The 20,474-nt window shown below is 45.2% G+C and overlaps 3 protein-coding genes across 39 annotated transcripts in view; 1 reads left to right on the top strand and 2 right to left on the bottom strand.

Moving 5' to 3' along the window:
* The window catches only part of KCTD6 (potassium channel tetramerization domain containing 6), a 69,687-nt gene extending 67,436 nt beyond the window's left edge, over positions 1 to 2,251 (bottom strand). Inside the window, exon 1 of one of the 3 annotated variants that reach the window (XM_063805954.1) lies at positions 1,685 to 2,251. In XM_063805954.1, the coding sequence (XP_063662024.1) occupies positions 1,685 to 1,702 (18 nt within the window). In that variant the 5' untranslated portion in view covers positions 1,703 to 2,251. Of the gene's footprint in view, positions 1 to 1,163; positions 1,221 to 1,684 lie in introns of those variants that run through there. The other 2 variants (XM_063805956.1, XM_063805953.1) reach the window with 2 other exon arrangements.
* PDHB (pyruvate dehydrogenase E1 subunit beta) lies at positions 1,561 to 7,741 on the top strand. The gene is given in 10 exon segments (NM_001246418.1): positions 1,561 to 1,638; positions 1,722 to 1,775; positions 3,440 to 3,547; positions 3,631 to 3,693; positions 3,796 to 3,831; positions 4,485 to 4,770; positions 5,190 to 5,300; positions 5,627 to 5,718; positions 6,810 to 6,951; positions 7,245 to 7,741. Coding segments are annotated over 10 exon segments (1,080 nt in total). The 5' UTR covers positions 1,561 to 1,596; the 3' UTR covers positions 7,391 to 7,741.
* A 1,668-nt stretch (positions 7,742 to 9,409) lies between these two features.
* PXK (PX domain containing serine/threonine kinase like) overlaps positions 9,410 to 20,474 on the bottom strand; it is a 93,216-nt gene continuing 82,151 nt past the window's right edge. For 17 of the 35 annotated variants that reach the window (XR_010155261.1, XM_001174144.7, XM_009445725.4 and 14 more), the window contains one exon: positions 9,410 to 10,684. Coding sequence is in view for 34 of the 35 variants with exons in the window: in XM_001174144.7 (XP_001174144.1) it covers positions 10,470 to 10,684 (215 nt within the window). In the remaining variant the exon portion in view is untranslated. Of the gene's footprint in view, positions 10,685 to 11,947; positions 11,982 to 14,760; positions 14,907 to 20,474 lie in introns of those variants that run through there. The other 18 variants (XM_001174103.7, XM_063805938.1, XM_063805939.1 and 15 more) reach the window with 5 other exon arrangements.

Raw genomic sequence — 20,474 nt, 5'->3', positions numbered from 1 at the left:
AAATTTTCCTCTGCTCTTCCCTAGCACTTACAGCATTCCTATTGATTCTAGCCCAAATAGATCTCAAAACTGTCCCCCTCCTCTCCATCTGGAAGTTGCCTCCTAGTCTGGCTCTGTTGCTGCCACAGACTTCCCAGCATCCGCCTGTTCTGCCTTTGCCTCCACCCCCTCCCATTCCCAGTCAGCAACCTACTGGAAGTTGCAAATTCCTAATTTGGCAGCCTGCAGCTGTGATCCATAGAAGGGAATGTTTGGAATGTCTTGGGGATGGGTGGAGACTGGGTGCTCAATTGTCCCATCTGACCCCCAAGGGCCAAATTAAGACTAATGAGCTTCCAGAGGTTGTCCCTATGGCCAAGTGTTTGGCACCTCCCCATAAGGGAGGAAACCACCCCTCATATTGTCTTATGCCCAATTTCTGCCTCCAAAGAAAGAAAAAGTAAAAACTAAAAGGCAGAAATGAAATCCACAAACAGACAGCCTGGTGCCACACCCTGGGCCTGGTAAAGATCGACCCCGACCTAATCGGTTATGTTAACTATAGATTACAGACATTGTATAGAAAAGCACTGTGAAAATCCCTATCCTGTTCCGATCTAATTACCGGTGCTTGCAGCCCCCAGTCACGTACCCACTGCTTGCTCAATCAATCATGACCCTCTCACGCACACCTTAGAGCTGTGAGCCCTTAAAAGGGACAGGAATTGCTCATTCGGGGAGCTCGGCTCTTGAGACAGGAGTCTTGCCAATGCCCCTGGCCGAATAAACCCCTTCCTTCTTTAACTCGGTGTCTGAGGAGTTTCGTCTGCGGCTTGTCCTGCTACATCCATAGGGCCGCCCTTCTCTAAAGTTGTTGTAACCTTCCCCCAAGCAGGACTCCACTTCTGCTTTAGGAAGCAGTGGGAAAAAGACCATGCTTTAGAGTCAAGACAGTCCTAAATTAAAATATCGGCTCATTTAATCAATTTCTGCTTCAGTTTAACCGTCTTCAAAATGGAGATAATAATAACACTAATTACCCAAGTGGGGTACTGTGAGAATGAGCTATACAGCACATATCTCAATGCTTGGCTCACAGTAGGTGCTTAATGCAATCAATGAAAGCTATGATGTGCATTATAAGGAATCAACAGACAGCACTGTCCAGGGAAGAATAGACTCACTAATGAAGTGTTAAGTTCCCCATCACTAGAGCGTGTGCAAGCACTTCTTGGTGCCCAAAGGATTCCAGCACCCACAACAGGTTGGCCTAACTCTTAAGGTCTCTCCAGCTTCCAGAGATCATGCTCCTCAGGGTCTGACTTCTAGTCCCCACGCTTCAAGTAACACCGACCAGGCACGTGTGCCCAGCGTGCACCCCGCCTGCCGGTCACCGCCTACTGTCAATAAAGTTGATTTGAGGCGGCTCCAGGCAGAGGGGCACGGCCACCCACACGCCACCTCAGCCCGGCCCCGCGGCCCCTCACCCGGTGGGCGGGTGGGCGGGTCACGCAGGCGGCGCGCCTTGCCATTGGCCCGCGCCGGTGGAGGCGGGGCCTGCTCACGTCTGCCGGCCCCTCTGTTGTCATTTGGCAGCGGATAGAGGACACGACCAAGATGGCGGCGGTGTCTGGCTTGGTGCGGAGACCCCTTCGGGAGGTAGGCAGCAGCGCGCGGCCTGTATTCCCACGCGACCCCTGCCCACCCTGCGTCCCGCCGTCATCTTCCTCTCTCCTTGCCAGGTCTCCGGGCTGCTGAAGAGGCGCTTTCACTGGACCGCGCCGGCTGCGCTGCAGGTAACAGGCGCGGGCGCTCGTCGGACGAGGGCGGGGAGGGTCCCCCGTTCTCTCGGGAAGGAGGCCGGAGTCGCGCCTGCGCTGTGGCCTTCCGGCGCTGTGGCCTTCCGGCGCCGTGGGCCTTGGGTTTGCGGAGCCAGCATCCTTCGTGGAGCTCCTGCTGCCTCTGTCGCCGCCTGGCGCTTAGCACACCGGCGAGTCACCACCTCACAGCTGGCTGGGCAATGGGGGAAAACTAAGACTAGGCGTTTCCTCCCTCACTCCATGTTTTTTTCTTTAAATTGAAGCAAAATGGACCTAACTTAAAATGTACTTTTTAGAAGTGTATAATTCAGTGGCATTAAGTACATTCACCATGTTGTACAACCATTAACCACCATCCATTTCCAGAACTTTTTAATCATCCCAAGCAGAAACTGTCCATTACTCGGTAACTCCTCATTTCCCTTCCCCAAACCCCTGGTAACCCCTGTTGTACTTTTCTGTCTCTATGAGGTTGCCTATTCTAGAACTTCATATAAGTGGCATCATTTGTCCTTTTGTGTCTGGCTTATCTCAGCGTAATGTCCTCAAGGTTCATCCATGTTGTAGCATGCGTCAGAGTTTGATTCTTTCCTAAGGCTGAATAATATATATATGTATATTTTTTTGAGAGAGTCTCCCTCTGTCACCCAGGTTGGAGTGCAGTGGCGCGATCTCAGCTCACTGCAACCTCCACCTCCTGGGCTCAAGGGATTCTCGCGCCTCACACTCCTGAGTAGCTGTGATTACAGGCCGGTGCCACCACACCGGGCTAATTTTTGTATTTTTAGTACAGACAGCGTCTCACCATATTGCCCAGGCTGGTCTTGAACTCCTGGCCTCAAGTGATCTGCCTGCCTTGGCCTCCCAAAGTGCTAGGATTACAGGCATGAGCCACCTCGCTCAGCCCGACATTTTCTTTTTTTTTTTTTTGAGACGGAGTTTTGCTCTTGCTGCCCAGGCTAGAGTGCAATGGCACTATCTCAGCTCACTGCAACCTCTGCCTCCTGGGTTCAAGCAATTCTGCCTCAGCCTCCTGAGTAGCTGGGATTACAGGCACCCGCCACCACACCCGGCCAATTTTTGTATTTTTAGTAGAGAATGGGTTTCACCATGTTGGCCAGGGTGGTCTCGAACTCCTGACCTCAAGTGATCCACCTGCCTTGGCCTCCCAGAGTGCTGGAATTACAGGTGTGAGCCACCGTGCCTGGCCTTGTTTTGTCTATTGTGAGTAATGCTGCTGTGAACATTGATGTGCAAGTATATGCTTGAATCCCTGCTTTCAATTATTTGGGGCATATACATAGAAGTGGAATTGATGGATTGTATGTTAATTCTCCTCTCCTTCCTTTTTTTAACTAGATTTTACCATTCATTATATTAAAATAGCAACTCCTACATTCTGGATGCAAAGTATTTGGCAGTGCTTGGCACCTAGTGAGCACTCAGTACATTAACACATGCAAAGACCAACTATGTGTAATAGAAATGTTACTTTTAGAATTCTTTGAGTTTTTAGAGAGAAGCTTGTTCTAGTGTTTTTATATTGTATGCTGTGGGCAGCCTAGGTAAATATAAAGGAAGAAAATCTTAGTTGAATCCCAAACAATTCTGTATTGACTGTTTTTGCATACCTGTGACAGGTGACAGTTCGTGATGCTATAAATCAGGGTATGGATGAGGAGCTGGAAAGAGATGAGAAGGTATTTCTGCTTGGAGAAGAAGTTGCCCAGTATGATGGGGCATACAAGGTAACTAAAATATGTGAAAGTTATACAAAATTGAGGTCACTGTTACCCCCAGATACACTTAAGGGATCAACTCTTAATTGTAGGTTAGTCGAGGGCTGTGGAAGAAATATGGAGACAAGAGGATTATTGATACTCCCATATCAGAGGTAAGCCTTCCAGTGGGAAGCAGACCCTGGAGGGCATGTCTGTTAGTGTCCATTATCCTCATTTTTATGGATTTTCACTTATGTTTATATTTTACTTTATAGATGGGCTTTGCTGGAATTGCTGTAGGTGCAGCTATGGTATGTAATACTCTTTATGAAACTTATCCAAAGACATTTCTTGTTTTCTTTTTCTTTCTTTTGAGACAGAGTCTCACTCTGTTGTCCAGCCTGGAGTGCACTGGCACCATCTCAGCTTCCAGGTTCAAGCGATTCTCCTGCCTCAGCCTCCATAGTGGCTGGGATTACAGGTCGCGCCACTGTGCCTAGCCAATTTTTGTGTTTTTAGTAGAGATGGGGTTTTACCAAGTTGGCCAGGCTGGTCTTGAACTCCTGACCTCAAGTGATCCGACCGCCTTGGCCTCCCAAAGTGCTGGGATTACAGGCGTGAGCCACTGTGCCCATCCCCAAAGAGATTTAACATCACCTTTTAAAAACATCATTTGGGAAAAAAACAAAAAAATACCAAGTAGGTAGATGTGGTGGTGCTTGCCTGCAGTCCCAGCTACTCGGGATGCTGAGGAAGGATTACTTGAGCCTAGGAGTTAGAGGCTGCAGTGAGCTATGATGTGTGCCACTGCACTCCAGCATGGGTGACAGTGAGACCCTGTCCATAAAAAATAAAAATAAAAAATAAAAACATTATTTGAATGTTGGAAGACTTGGAGTGATTTGTTTGCTACTGTTTGTTGCTGTTTCTAGTCTTTTTAACATCCATGTTTTTGATTTTACAGGCTGGGTTGCGGCCCATTTGTGAATTTATGACCTTCAATTTCTCCATGCAAGCCATTGACCAGGTTATAAACTCAGCTGCCAAGACCTACTACATGTCTGGTGGCCTTCAGCCTGTGCCTATAGTCTTCAGGGGACCCAATGGTGCCTCAGCAGGTGTAGCTGCCCAGCACTCACAGTGCTTTGCTGCCTGGTATGGGCACTGCCCAGGCTTAAAGGTGGTCAGCCCCTGGAATTCAGAGGATGCTAAAGGACTTATTAAATCAGCCATTCGGGATAACAATCCAGGTCAGCACAGGGACCCTTTGGTTTTTTTTGAAGATTGAAAAACTAAAATGATATATTTGCACAGAGGAAACCATTAAAGTCTTTTAGTTAGGCTTAGATATATCATATAGAATGTTAATACTTTATATAGTAAAGACAGTAAAGAATGTGCTTGCTTTTCCTATTTCCGAAAATAAGGGGCCAGCTAGGTAAAGGGGACATTTACTGCACACCCACAATACTGGTTTGATAGATAAAATTATATTGACCAAACTACAAATTTAAGTACCTAAACTGCTCTCAAGGCTGCTGGTCATGGTAGAGATAAGGCTAATCAGCACAATGAAACTTCTCACAAGATGAATGATATTGCTTTCTATGCAGTTTTAGTCATTCTGGATGTGATTAATTACTTTTGTTTAAATATTTATGTTTTTCAGTGGTGGTGCTAGAGAATGAATTGATGTATGGGGTTCCTTTTGAATTTCCTCCGGAAGCTCAGTCAAAAGATTTTCTGATTCCTATTGGAAAAGCCAAAATAGAAAGGCAAGGTAAGAAAACTAAGATATATAAACAGTATTTTTAATCCAGCCCCTCAATTTTGGTAAAATTTAATCTAGAAGTTACTGTCATTTACTTTGACTGAAAAATTATAGGATGAGCTCAAGATGCCCCAATTTCTCATTCAGTTGTGCTTTTCTAGATCTCAGTCTGGTAGGTTTGTGTTTCATTTCTAGGAAGGCTGCCACATTCCTCAGCTCACTGGAATGAAGTTGAATTGAAGACTATGAATGAACAAGAGCCACAGCTGGCTGCACAGTGGTGTAGCATCTTCAGTTTCAACCTGATCTCTGATCTGTGACCACTCTGTTTTCAGGAACACATATAACTGTGGTTTCCCATTCAAGACCTGTGGGCCACTGCTTAGAAGCTGCAGCAGTGCTATCTAAAGAAGGAGTTGAATGTGAGGTGAGTGGACATTTACTTGTTCTTAAAGAATTAGAAGGGCTCCTTTTAGATTTAAGACCCAGAAGAGTTCTGTAACAGGTTAATTAGATGTAAAACCTTGCTTTGTCACTCATTTCTGTCTCTGCTTAAAGCTGGGAATCTGCCTGCAGTTCACATACTTAGCTTTTTACCACTCAGGTCACTTAGGTTCTGGATATTTTTTTTTTGAGAGACAGCGGGAGCTCTCTGAACCTCTTCTGGTTCTCAGTGATACCCCCTGAGAGAGAAAAATACAGGCTTTTGTTCTGTTGCCCAGGCTGAAGTGCAGTGGCTGGATCGTGGCTCACTGTAACCGTGAACTCCTGGGCCCAAGTGATGCTCCCACCTCACCCTTCTGAGGTTCTGGATCTTTTAGAAACTCACCATGTGCTAGTTATACTTGGGCAAGTTATATACTCTAAATCTGTTTCATCAGCTATAAAACGGGGATAATATAAATACTGTCCCGTCATAGGGCTGTTGTGAGAATTACACTTAGTGTAGTGCTTGGTACATGATGGGCACTCAGCTGTTAACTGTTAACTTATTTTGATGAGGGAATTTAAAGTGAAGGAGGATTGGCTGGGCGTGGTGGATCACCTGAGGTCAGGAGTTCAAGACCAGCCTGGCCAACATGTTGAAACCCCATCTCTACTAAAAATACAAAAATTAGCTAGGCGTGGTGGTCTATGCTTGTAATCCGAGCTACTCCAGAGGCTGAGGCAGGAAAATGGCTTGAACTGGGAAGGCGGGGGTGGCAGTGAGCCGAGATCACGCCACTGCACTCCAGCCTGGACAAGAGCAAAACTCCATCTCAAAAGAAATAAAAAAGTGAAGGAAGATAAATGAATCCTGTAACTGCACAGAGCTGTTTGTGGTAGACATACAGATCTTTGTTTTAATTAAAATTTTTCCTTTTACAGTTTGTACATTCATGAATAGGTATTCATAGGCAGATTAGATTTTCCTAGATACAAAGATTAACAGGAAACAAAAAAGGAAATGGTATTATGGGGATAAGGCTCTATTTGTGCTGCAATAGCTCTGTCAACTTGATTATATTACCTGTTTAGGTGATAAATATGCGTACCATTAGACCAATGGACATGGAAACCATAGAAGCCAGTGTCATGAAGACAAATCATCTCGTAACTGTGGAAGGAGGCTGGCCACAGTTTGGAGTAGGAGCTGAAATCTGTGCCAGGATCATGGAAGGTATTTCAAAGAAACTGGTTCTAGAATACAGTCAAGCTATAGTAAACATCATGTACCTGAATACGTACAGGATAAAGAGATTGAAAGCTAGGAGTGGCCAAACGACTTCAACTTTAAACTTGTAAGTTTGGCATTTCTCTTCAGGCAGATATTTTTAAAAGCAAATCCAGAAAGCGGTTCCCCATAATTAGCATTCCTTACATTTTCTCTTCCTGGTCAGCCACACCTCTGTGCCAAGGTGGTAGTGCCCAGCTGGCATTTGCACTCTCTCAGTTGAGCCTTCCTTCTCCTAGGTCCTGCGTTCAATTTCCTGGATGCTCCTGCTGTTCGTGTCACTGGTGCTGACGTCCCTATGCCTTATGCAAAGATTCTAGAGGACAACTCTATACCTCAGGTCAAAGACATCATATTTGCAATAAAGAAAACATTAAATATTTAGTTTGGACTTGAATATCAAGTCGTTGAAATTTATTTGAAATACTTGCTGGCACTGCACCTGGATTTGTACTGCAAGACCTGACTACTCATAAAGGAAAACGATTTCTAAAGCAACAGCAGGTATTTTTGTACAGGGAAGTTTAAATGTGTTTGTGTATGGAAAACTCTCCACTCTCCTGCCCTAGATGCCATGCTTCCTTTTGTCTGTTACGGTTGCCATGTTCTTTGAATAACAAATTATATAACATTTTATCCTCTCTCACCACAAGGACAAAGTATGGATGTGGCAGAGTCCTGATGAAAGATATATCCAAACAAGATAACTTATATGTATAAAATTAAAGCATATAATATACATTTACTGTTAGTTTGTTTTGATAAGGAATAAAGGAATTTCTAACATTACTAATTTTTTTTTTTTTTTTTTTGAGACAAGGTTTGGCTCTGTTCCCCAAGCTGGAGTGTGATGGCACAATCTTGGCTCACTGCAGCCTCCATCTCCCAGGTTCAGGTGATTCTCCTGCCTCAGCCTCAGGAGTAGGAAATTAGCCACCACATCCGGCTAATTTTGGTGTTTTTAGTAGAGGTGGGGTTTCACCATGTTGGCCAGGCTGGTCTTGAACTCCTGACCTCAGGTGATCCACCTGCCTTGGCCCTCCCAAACTGCTGGGATTACAGGCATGAGCCACCACACCTGGCCATGACTGTTGTATTTTTATATTGAAAGAATTGGCTGGGCTGGGCGTGGTGGCTCATGCCTGTAATCCCAGTACTTTGGGAGGCCAAGGCGGGCAGAACATGATGTCAGGAGATCAAGACCATCCTGGCTAACATGGTGAAACCCTGTCTTTACTAAAGCCGGGCATGGTGGCATGCGCCTGTAGACCCAGCTGCTCGGGAGGCTGAGGCAGGATAATTGCTTGAACCCAGGAGGCGGAGGTTGCAGTGAGCAGAGATGGCGCCACTGTACTCCAGCCTGGGCAACAGAGCAAGACTCCGTCTCAAAAAAAAAAAGAATTGGCTGGGTGTGGTGGCTCAAACGTGTAATCCTAGCACTTTGGGAGGCCGAGGTGGGTGTATCCCTTGAGTGTAGGAGTTCAGGACCAGCCTGGGGAACATGGCAAAACCCCATCTCTACAAAGAAAGAAAAGATATAGAAAAAAAAAAGTCAATGTGGGTAGAAAACTTGAAATTCTATTAAGAAATTAGTGCTGCCAGGCCACAGTAGCTCATGCCTATAATCCCAGCACTTTGGGAGGCTGAGGCAGGGATTGCTTGAGCCCAGGAGTTTGAGACCAGCCTGGGGCAACGTTGCAAAAACCCTGCCTACAAAAACAAAACAAAAAAAACAAAACAAAAAACCCAGGTATCTGGTGGTGTGCCTATAGGAGGATTGCTTGAGCCCTGGGAGGTCAAGGCTGCAGTGAGCTGTGATTGGGTCACTGCACTCCAGCCTGAGTGAAAGAGCGAAACCCTGTCTTAAAAATAACAACAAAAGAAATTAGTTCCATGTGGAAAATAAGCTGATACTGTACAAGACCATTACCTGTTTGTATTCATATATCTGAACTATCCAAAATAGTCAGCAAAACTGACTTCAGAAGGACTCAGGCCTCACAAGCCTCCATCAGGTAATCACCTAGGTTGCATCACACTTGAAACAGGAACTTCTCCACAGACTCTCCAAATGCCTAATTCTAATAGCATTCTCTTTAAAATTATGGCAAAGTTTATATCAGGTGTTTTTCCCATTTCCAAAGATCAGATATTCTGTCAAATACTGCCCTCTTCAGAAGCTGAGATGGAAAAGATGGGTTTAAATTAGTTAGAGAAGCATATAGGTGGTACCTAATTTAAGTAGCAAGACAGGATTTTTAGTTCTTAGAGGAAAAGTGAGACACAAAAGAATAAGAGACAGGATAGGTAAGAAGGAAACCTTAGACTGAATCTATTCTTTGTTAACAACAGATGCTACAAAAAGTTCTCATTTGAAATATCTTGTCAAGCTACAGACAACACGTTTTCTTGACATGATTTTAATAAAAAATACAGCTGACATCACAGATTACATGAAACTATACACAATGACATTCTCTGCATAGTAACCAACACTGATGTGTGTACTTGAATTTTTAAATGGATTATTTATAATCCTTTAAAGTGCAATTTATTGAAAGGTTTAAGCAAATCAGGATAAAGGATCTTTCTAATGACTAACATTAAAGAGATGCTATATTGATATATTTAGATAAATCTTTCAAAAATCATAATTGATTTCTATAGATGCCAAATTTACTTCTGTTGTAACAATGACCTGCCCCCCTCAAACCCCAAACTTAATTGCTGAGGATTAAGAAGATCCTCTAATTGGCAAGAGCTTTTTCTGATGTTAATATTTTTGTCTGTTTCAATACATTCTAACTAAAAAGAACTATGGGTCTAGAGTAGTTGCTTTAGCAGTCCTGAGTTCTATAACCACAATGGTATTCCTGTTAACTTAAGAGAATGTTGTGAACGTTCCCCATTCTATTTGAGAGGAAAACAAAGAACTCAGTTGCTTTCTGATTTAGCAAAGTAACTATGCTTTGGGCTATAGTGTTAATGTCTAAGATAAAGGTAGCAAAAATTGGAGTTATCTAAGAATCAGAAAATGCTTTAGAGAAATGAACTGTAAGAGGAATGTTTCTAGGAGCTGTCTAATGGGGTAGAAGGGATTGCAACACAAAGGCCATTTACTGCTGTGATTGAATATTGTCATTGTTTTTCTGTCTATTTCCTTTAGTTGGTGAAAATATTTCAATATGCTGCTGTCCCAAAAGCCTGGCCATTAGAGGATAAACAAGACTCCTTTACAGGGTTAATAAAGGAGCAAGATCTTAAGGGAGCAATGCCAGCCTAACTTTATTCTGCTTAAAGAATTATTTCTCTCTTGAAAAGCTTCTTACATGAGCATCTGCAAAATAGTACTGTTTGTGGCTGTACTGGCTCAGCAATTACTTTCCCAGGAAGAGGGTAGTTTGGGGGGTAGGGGTGAGTAGGAATAAAAAAGAACTTTTCCCTCCAAGTGTAAACAGGAAGCTTCAGCCGATCTTCGGAGCACTGTGATCACAGGTTTTGGCTTTCCTCAAAGTTCCTTTTTGGAAATTCTGGATGGAGCTGAGCAAGGCCCCTCGGCTCATGCCATTCACAGCCTGAGACGAGAGCTGCGCAGGTGCCTCGGTGCTCGCAGGAGGCAGGGGAGCTGCTGGTGGTGGTGGTGGTGGAGGTGGAGGAGGTGGAGGTAATGCAGATATCCCTGTGGAGGAAAAGGGGGACAATCAGTATTCCCCTCCACAGCTGCCCTGCACACACGCTACTGCTCAGTCCTGAGCACAACGGACTGGTGAGAGTCCACATGTTTTCCTCAGAGGGACCAACATACCTAGTACTGTATGAGTTCTTAGAATACTAAAGAAAGCTAGAAGTATCAAAGGGGAATTAAAAGTTGCCATGTTTCTCAAACAATAGTCATGTTAAAGGCTGTTGGAACAAATAATTACAGATTACATGAAACCACATATGGTGACATTCTCTGCATAGATGAGGCTCTGACTCCATTTGCAAATATTAGTAATAGTTCCCAAAGAAGAGTACCATCTATCAGTTACTTTAGCCAGGTCCCAGGAAGCTCTGTCTGCTTCTGAGCTAGCAATTAAAGATAGACATCTGCATGATGGAGTTGGGCTTCCTGAATGTCAGTTATTCATAAGGGATGAACAGTTCTTTCGCTGCTCCAACATACACAATATTTGAAGGATGTGATCTTATGTAAAATGACAGACCACTCAGGATTCTCAGCAAGGAATCAGTGCCTCCTGGGTTACGCATTTCCCAGAGGAGTCTGTCTCGAATAATAATTTCCTATTAGGTTGCATTAAAGAAATATAAAGTGCTAATAACTGTTAGCAATGCAAAGCAGGGGGCAGAGGGGTCTCTCTGCCATGGTATTCTTACAGAGAAATCCTTCTCAAGTACTATTCTCTCCATTGTGGCCCAACCAAGGAACAGGACAGAACTGCACTAAATGTCTTTGATGAAGCATCAGGAGAAACTAGAATGTCGTGCTGTACCGCAGTGGGCAAGGAGAGGGAAACTGGGCAGGTGTCTAAAACTTCCCTCAGCTTCCAGGCACATGGACATTTGCAACTCGAATTTCATATTTTGGAATCAATGAATGGTTCTCTCAGGACAGAATAAACACCGAGTTCAGAAAAAGCCTTGCCTTAAAGAATGTTCCTGTGCCACAGTTAGTTGCCTCGTCTCCTGTGACCTTGCAGCTCTGAGACTCTGCCTGTCAGATGCTGTCTCTGTCCCTCCCAGGGCTACTCCAGGGAGACATTCTGCCAGGTGGTTTCCCCTACACTGCTACTGAGTTGTGATAAGTAACAGGTAAAGCTACCCTACTTAAGTTTGTATGGACGACTGGCTCAGAATCACCAACACAATACTCAGGTAAGTACATCCTTTTCACCAAGTGTGACAGGTATCGGTTAAAGGCTTACGATAGAAAATCACTTACCTTTCTTTACATCTTTTACTCAAACCTAAGGCAGCTGAAATTAAAGAATCACACAAATACACACGCTCATGCTCTGCAATCTTGGAATGCTCAAATATAGCAATACAAAAAAGATTAAATACAGACAAATGACCAACATGTTCATTGGTTCTACACAATAACAACTGATGAATGAAATTGTTATGTTTTATGCTAAGGTGGATTGTGGGAAAATGTTCCTGGCTTTATGTCACAGGGTTACAGAGATAAAAAGGACTTTAAACCTGAAGTAACTGTTGAAGTGGGAAAACGGAGAATAAGCATGTGTGATAAGCATTCCTCTGAAGAGGACTTCTGGAGAGCAACCAGTGAAATACCAGGAGGAGGGGAGACCTCTGCTGAAGGTTTTTGGAACTGAGTCTCTTGACTGCAACACCAAGTGGGCCCGAAGGAGTGAGCTCTGCCCACTTGGGAGTGAGTAGGTGCCAGTGCCCTTCCCCAGCACCCTCCCACCCAATAGCCAGAAAAGGGCAGTGGAATCTGGACTTGATATTCAGGGCCACGTAGTGTAACAGAAGGAGCTCCAGGGTTTCTGCCTCCCAGGTTTGTGCTTTGACCCCCGGCAGAAGAATCACTGTGCAGTTAAGGACAGGCTCTCGGCTGCGGCGGTACTTGGGAGTTCTACTAAAGGCTCAGCACTGGCCATCTAGAGACTGACTAGCCCTCCAGGCAAGGATTTTGGGGGGCTGGAGACAGGCCTCAGGGCTGGGCTGAGGGGTAGGGGCTGCCATCTTGGCACAGAACAAAACTGCTTGGCCTCACAGAGAACCAACCCTTGGTTTTGGCCTCATTACCAGGCCCTCAAAATTAGAAGTGCAAACGCACCACCGCGGAGTTTGGGAGTTGAGGGTGGGGTTCAGTACATGGATTTTCCACTGTCCAAGTAAATGGACATGGATTTTCCACTGTCACTTTAAATGAGTCTCTTTGAAAATGTAGGTGGTGTCAATAAATACACTGTCCAAAGGGCTCCAGGGCTCCAGTAAAGCAGATGGAACGAAAGGACAGGCAGCAGGATCTCCCTGATGTGGCCTCAGCAGGCTGGAGCAGTCCGGTGGGGCTTGATGTCCCAGCAAGTCCACTTTTCCTCACTGGGCCTGCAACAACCATGGTGGCTCTTATGTACAACCAGGGCAAGGAAGGCCAGACCCAGCTTGCCAGTTTGGAACACTCTGGAGGGGAGAGGAGGTCTAGGGGTCAGAAGGTGGAAACTGGAGGAGGCAGGAACACAGACCTGGGACTCGGTCTCACTCAGTCTGCCCCATTGATTGTTTTTGGCTTTTCCTTTTGGCCCTTTCCATGGTCCACAAGCTTCCTGAAAGGTCCGTTGGAGCTTCAGCTACAACACATGGCTAACAATGGAGGGAAGAGGGGGCAGGGGCAACAAAGGCCAAATGAAAGTTACCATTTGGCCTGTGACAAACCTGGGAACAACTGCCTGCTGCCTGCGCTCTCTCCACCCCTAAAATGTGAATGAGTCCTTCCTGCCAAGAGACCTCCAATACCCTTATCTCCAGGCCACATATGAGAGCAGACCGATTCCATGTTAGACTTATGATACCTGAATTTGCACCCAGGAAGGGGGATGCTGCAAACAGCTTACCTTCAGTTACGACCAGGTCAGTCTCGATTTCTCCCATCTCACTTTCTCTTAGACAGAATCCCTGAGAGCCAACTACTTACTCTACCCACCCCAAAATCTTCTCCACCAAACCACACGGGAACCTGGCAGTCCAGCAGAGGCCCTGTCAGAGGGCAGAGAATGCTGCAGGGAGAGCATAGGTCAGATCTAGGGAGGAATGCCAGGCCAGAAACCCCCTCGACAGCCTTGTGGACAGGATGTCTGAGGGTCCCCCCCTCCAGTTCCTTTTTTTCTGAGATGGAGTCTCGCCCTGTTGCCCAGGCTGGAGTGCAGTGGCGCGATCTCGGCTCACTGCAAGCTCCGCCTCCCGGGTTCAAGCGATTCTCTGCCTCAGCCTCCCGAGTAGCTGGGATTACAGGCGCGTGGTACCATGCCCAGCTAATTTTTGTATTTTTAGTACAGATGGGGTTTCACCATGTTGGCCAGGTTGGTCTTGAACTCCTGATCCTTGTGATCCACCCGCCTCAGCCTCCCAAAGTGCTGAGATTATAGGTGTGAGCCACTGCGCCCGGCTCCCTTCCCCACCGACTCTTAGGCCCATGTTAGCAGCCAGCAGTGGGTAATCTACAGTCTCTCTAATTCTGAGCTCCTTTGTGGTCACATACAGGAAGGGAGGCCAAGTGGCCATGAGACCACACTAGGGTAACACCAGACTTACCAGCCACCCTTGGGAGAGAACCGAAGCAGGCAAGCCCCCAGCTCTCGGGAGAACCACCTTCTCCTTTGGCCTCAGGCAGGTGAGGAGGCTGTACTCCTGTCACAGCTCGAGAATTATAAAGGATGCTTACAAAAGAACTGTTTTTCCCTACCGTCAGTTATAAAAGCCAGTAAGTTGTCTCCCTGTAACCAAGAGCTCAAGTGCCTAACACTCTTTCCTCTTCATCAGAGTAACTAGGAATCAACATTTTTGCAGCAACGGGACTTTGAGAGTTATGGTTTCCAAAATTAAAATATACCAAAATGCCATGCAGTTGATTTGCAGGTTTTAGAGCTGTATTTTAAAACTGAAATCAGAGTGAAAATGAAGATTTTGAAGGTCATGATGAAAATGAAATGAATATAGATGAAGTCACTGGGTGCTTTTTAAAGATGCTGTATTTCATTTAAATATTCAGATAAGGAAATAGTCTCAAATCTGCTTTCCCACTTGTTCATCACTTCAGCAATCGAGACACTTTGGGTCCTATTTCACACACAGAAACAGAGCATCTTTAAAGTCTGAGAAATCAGCATAGTTTACTTTACCGAAAATTCACGTTCAAAATGGTGCATGCTCTACTGAAAACAGCAAAGAGAGAGAGAGAAAGGGGGGACACAAGTCATTATTCAGATTTTAGTGTCATTTAATCAAATAGTAACAGACAGTAAAATATTAGTCTGAATCACAAGCTGATTATTCTCACTTCGAAACTAGGATATACTCAAATTAACCACAGCACTGGTTTGTAAACACGATTGTGAGCCTTTTAAAACATGGCAAACGTATTTATAGAATAACCAATGAGTCGCTTTTTGAGCCACCTAATGAGTCACTTTCTTCATGTTCTTTGTCCTCTGAGCCAGTTAGGTACTATTTTTATTTATTTACAAGCACAACGCTCACTTCAGAAAAGCCATGAAGGTTTTACCTCTGAAGAGCAGAATGGATATGAGGAGTGTGCTTAGTTCTATTATTAAACAAGGACAGTTGATCAAGACGGGAGAAAAATGAAAACCCATAACTTTTTTCCAAGCAAGTCTTCTAGAGTCTACAATAGATTTGTCTCTTTAAAGTTGGGAGGAGTGTGAGCAGGCCTAAGGCCAGAGATCCTGGGCAAGCATCCTCAAGGCGGAAGCACTGGGCCCCTCCCTGAGGCCCTGTGAGCCCCTCCCTAGAGGCTGAATTGGGCAGTGAAACTTACTTAAGGCCATAAAGCCGTTTTAAAAAGGAAAGCAAGGCAAATGTTTTTCTTGTCTTCTTTTAAACTGACTAGATCCCCAGCTAAATGTGAAGGATCATGCTTTGGTAAATCTCAGAGTTCCTAATGAACCAACTCTGCCCCACAGCCTTCTCCTGGAAAGGGGCTGGGAAACGGAAAAGAGGCCCTCCAGCCTTCTCAGTACCATTGTCCCCCAAGGCTAGCCAGAGAAACTTGAATCCCTCCTTCTCCAAGGTGGGTCACAGAAACAGAACCCCTTTTCCCCAAAGCCAGCCATCATACCTAAAAATATTACTCTCCCTCCACCTTTCTGTGTAAAAACTGTCCATAAAGAAATCACTTGGCTGGGTGTGGTGGCTCACGCCTGTAATCCCAGCACTTTGGGAGGCCAAGGCGGGCGGATCACCTGAGGCCAGAAGTTCGAGACCAGCCTGGCCAACATGGTGAAACCCTGTGTCTACTAAAACTACAAAAAAGTAGCTGGGCGTGGTGGTGGGCGCCTGTAATCCCAGCTACCTGGGAGGCTGAGGCAGGAGAATTACTTGAACCCAGGAGGCAGAGGCTGCAGTGAGCCAAGATCGAGCCATTGCACTCCAGCCTGGGCAACAAGAGTGAAACTCCATCTCAAAAAAGAAAAGAAATCACCTGACCTACCTTGTCTGACTATAGGTTGTAAGACCCCCATTCCAGAGAGAGTCCTGCCCATACCCAGAAGGAAGGAATGCTGCTCAGAGAGGCTGAGAACAATCTAGACAGACAGACTTGCTGGGTTTCCCCACTCAGCCTATTAGCATTAGATCATAGCCTTTTCCTCCAATCATATTTCCACACAGCTGTCCATACTTTGTTGAACCTAAGCATAAAAATGGACAATTTTCCCTGTATCTTTGGGTCTTCATTCTGAAGGCTCCTGTGTATACATATTAAATAAACTTGTATGCCTTTTCTCTTATTCATCTGTTTTGCGAGTTGAATTTTAAGCAGACCTTCAGAGGGCGGGCTCCCACACCTCTTCCTCTGCAGATTTGAAACTTCCCTTTCTCTCCACTCATTCTTGCAAACTGGGTTTTCTACAAACTGCCAGCTCTCTCACCTCAAAATTATTGCTTAAAACATAAACTACAAGCAAGAACGGCTAGAATTATCTGATTGCAAGACATTCATAGTTTATACCTGATAGTGCTTTACCGCTTATAAAGCCTCGCCATGTATGCCATCTATCTAATAAAGAGCGAGACTTCTTTTAAAAGACAGCCTCAAAGAACAGAAATTATTTGTCCAAGGTCATAGCGGGAATGTGGCAGAGCTAGGACTCAAGCCCTGGTTTACTGACTCAACATTCAGGGTTCTTTTCACACCAGCCAACAACAGTATTTAAGAGCACGGGCCCTGCAGCGCACCCTGAAGAAAGCAGGCACTCAATACATCAATGGGGTAAATGAACAAATACAGAACAAGTTACACTCCTGGCTCTAGCACCGCCCTAACTTGTGTGACCTTGGTCAAAGTCTCTTAATCCTACTAGAGTGTCAGTTTCAACTGTAAAATGGACCTAAGCTGGAGTCCACTCACACTGGGTAAGAAGGTATTCACGATGATTAACTGAAACAAGTGCCCATAAAAGCAACAGTGCCTGGCACAAAATAAGTGCTTCAAATATATTACATATAATTATTTTAAATAACAATTTAGGGTCCTCTGCTTACTTAGCTTTCCCAAAATACTCTTACAAACCCATTTTTTTTTTAAAAACCCATTTTTTAAAAAAAGGGCTGGGTGTGGGTGGCTCATGCCTGTAATCCCACCATTATGGGAGGCTAAGGCGGGCAGATCACTTGAGCCCCAGAGCTCAAGACTAGCCTGGGCAACATGGCAAAACCCGTCTCTACAAAAAAATACAAAAATTAGCCAAGGGTGGTGGTGCACACCTGTAGTCCCACTCAGGAGGCTGAGGTGGGAGGTTAAGGCTGCAGTGAGCCGTGATTGCACCACTGCATTCCAGCCAAGGTGACAGAGAGAGACCCTGTCTCAAAAAAATAGATAGCAAGGCAACAGACCTGTCTAATCCCAAAGGAGGGTGGGAGGGAATATTTGTGTGTGTGTAAATTGGGACCTTTAAAACCAATCAGTTCTATGAATAGAGTATAAATACTAGTTGGTGATATTACCATGAAATAAACCAGGATAAAGAATTTTAAAGTCCTGGAAAAAGTGACCTTCCTGAGGCAGAAAACAACCTTTTGCAGAAAAGACAGTGCTAGGAATGTTCTTACTGAAAAAACAGGGGTCTAAGCAAAAGAGTATTAGAGAATCCCACCCCACCCAATGGAACTACCAGCAGACTTAAAGAAAGGATATTTCTCCCATCAGCTTGGTAAGGACCTCAAGAAGGAGCCCCCAGAGAAGAAGCTACAGTAAGAAAAGGGAGGGGCCCCAACCCTTACACAGTTGCTAGAAAGGGTTCATAAGGGTAAGACCCCTTCACTTAGAAACTGAGATTAAAACCACCTTTAGCTGCCATAAATGTGCTTACAACCGATGCTTTCGGGAAGAAAGGCACTGCTGCTGAATTCAACTTACCTAAGCTCATCTATTGCTGCTGATCTATTGCTGAGCAAACTGCCAAAGGCCAGAGTTCACAGTGGATTTAGGATTTAGAGTGTGCTTGACTAGAAAGAACTGTGAGGCCAGGTGCTGTGGCTCCCATCTATAATCCCAGCAATTTGGAGGCTGAGGTGAGAGGAGTGCTTGTGCCCAGGAGTTTGAGACCAGCCTGGGCAACATGGTGAGACCCCTGTCTCTACAAAAAATTTAAAAATTAGCTGGATGTGGTGGTGCATGCCTATAGTCCCAGCCTCTCAGAAGGCTGAGGCAGGAGGATCACTTGAGCCCAGGAGAAGACCGACCTCCAGTTCTGCAAGGAAGAACAGCATAAGCATGGGCTGGCCAGCCAAAAGTTGCAATCCTGGCTGGGCACAGTGGCTCAAGCCTGTAATCCCAGCACTTTGGGGGCCAAGGCGGGTGGATCACTTTGAGGTCAGGAGTTCAAGACCAGCCTGGCCAACGTAGTGAAACCCCATCTCTATCAAAAATACAAAAATATTAGCCAAGCGTGGTGGTGAGTGCCTATAATCCCAGCTACTCGGGAGGCTGAGGCATAAAAATCGCTTGAACCCAGGAGGCGGAAGTTGCAGTGAGCCGAGATCTCACGACTGTATTCCAGCCTGGGTGACAGACCCAGACTCTGTCTCAAAAACAAAAATGGTGTAATCCCTAGGCTCAGAGTCCTGCTCTCACTCTGCAGAGGCCTTGAAGGCAGAGCAAGCCTATGTAAATCAAAGATTTGCCAAGCATCTCCTACACACGCCCCATACCCTAGAAGAAGGAAAGCTGTACAGAGAGGCCAAGCAGAATCTGAACAAACAGGCCTTGCTGGGGTGAGATCATACCCTTTTTGTCCAATCACAATGAGATAGAAACTGGGACCGCCCCCAACTTTTAGGGACCTGTAAACCTGAAGGCATGGAAATAAGGGAAAATCCAAATGTTCCTTAAAGAAAAATTCCAGGCATCCAGCTAGCCCTAGAAGTAATTAAGTAACTTGGTAAACAAGAAGGTAATAAGTGGCTTAAGAACAATAGCCAAGGAAGTTAAAGCTCCAGAGAAGTTCCCTTGCCCTATAGAAACTAAAGATAAGATCTTAACATATGTCCCTGAGTTGTCTTTCAAAGGCTCAGGCCCCCACTGAAGACCCTCACCACAAAGATCCCAGATTAGGAGGAAAAGAAGACTAAACTTTACCTATTATCGATCCCACCATCCTTTGTTCTAAGTTTCTTCTTGAGAGGCTTGGAGAAAGTCACTCCCCCTAGCAAGTAAGCATTTTTCTACTGACCCCAAAATTCTTAGAGCCTCTGCAACTAAGATCAACTGCAAGTCAGATCTCTGAATCTACCTGTGAGCACCCCCTACCCCCAAGATGTCCCGCCCTTTTAAGCTTAAACCAATGTGCAACCTCGGTGTACTGATTTATAATTTTGCCTGTAGCTTCTGTTTTCCTGAAATTTACCCCACCGTTAAAAATCCTTGCCTGTAAGCCATCTGGAAGGTCAGATTTTTGAGCATTTTGCTGCCTGGTCCCCCTTGCACAGCACTCTGCAATAAATGCCTTCCTTTCTGTCACTGCAACAGCCTTGGTGTGGGTATCTGATTTTATTGCACTGGGTGAGCAGACCAAAATTGGGTTCTATAACAACATTTCTATATGGTTGTCAATCATGCCTATCCAACGACGTCTCCATAAAAGGCCCAAGAGGGCAGGGTTTGGAGAGCTTCCTGATAGCTGAACATGCGGAGGTTCCTGAAGGGTGATGTGCCCAGGGAAGGCATGGAAGCTCCTTCCCCCACACCTTGCCCTATGCATCTTTTCATCTGTATCCTTTGTAACATCCTTTATAATAAACCAGTAAACATGTTTCCCTGAATTCTGTGAGCTGCTCCAGCAAATTAACGGTGGGAACTCCTACTTGAAGCTGGCCGGTCAAAAGTTCTGGAGTCCCATCCTTGCAAATGGTGTCAGAAAGAGCAGGTAGTTTTGGGGACTGAGCCCCAACCTGTGGGGTCTGACGCTATCTCCAGGTAGATAGTGTCAGAATTGAATTGGAGGACACCCAGCTGGTGTCCATAGCAAAACTGATTGCTTACTTGGTGGTGGACAGAACCACTCCCCCACACCCTGACATTTGGTCACAGAAGTCTGTTTGCGTTGATTATTATTGTGTTGAGTGACAGAATAGGGAAAAATACTTTTGAGTGTGAGTTTTTCCTAAACAGTGTCTATCATTTTGGAGCTTCTGAGAGGCACTGGAAATGTGACTCCATGAGAGCTAGGGCCTTGACTAGCCATTTCTGTAACCCAGGGCCAAGC

This window comes from Pan troglodytes, chromosome 2 (genome assembly GCF_028858775.2).
Source record: "Pan troglodytes isolate AG18354 chromosome 2, NHGRI_mPanTro3-v2.0_pri, whole genome shotgun sequence".
Classification (NCBI taxonomy): Eukaryota; Metazoa; Chordata; class Mammalia; order Primates; family Hominidae; genus Pan; species Pan troglodytes.
This window is presented reverse-complemented; position numbering and strand designations above follow the sequence as displayed.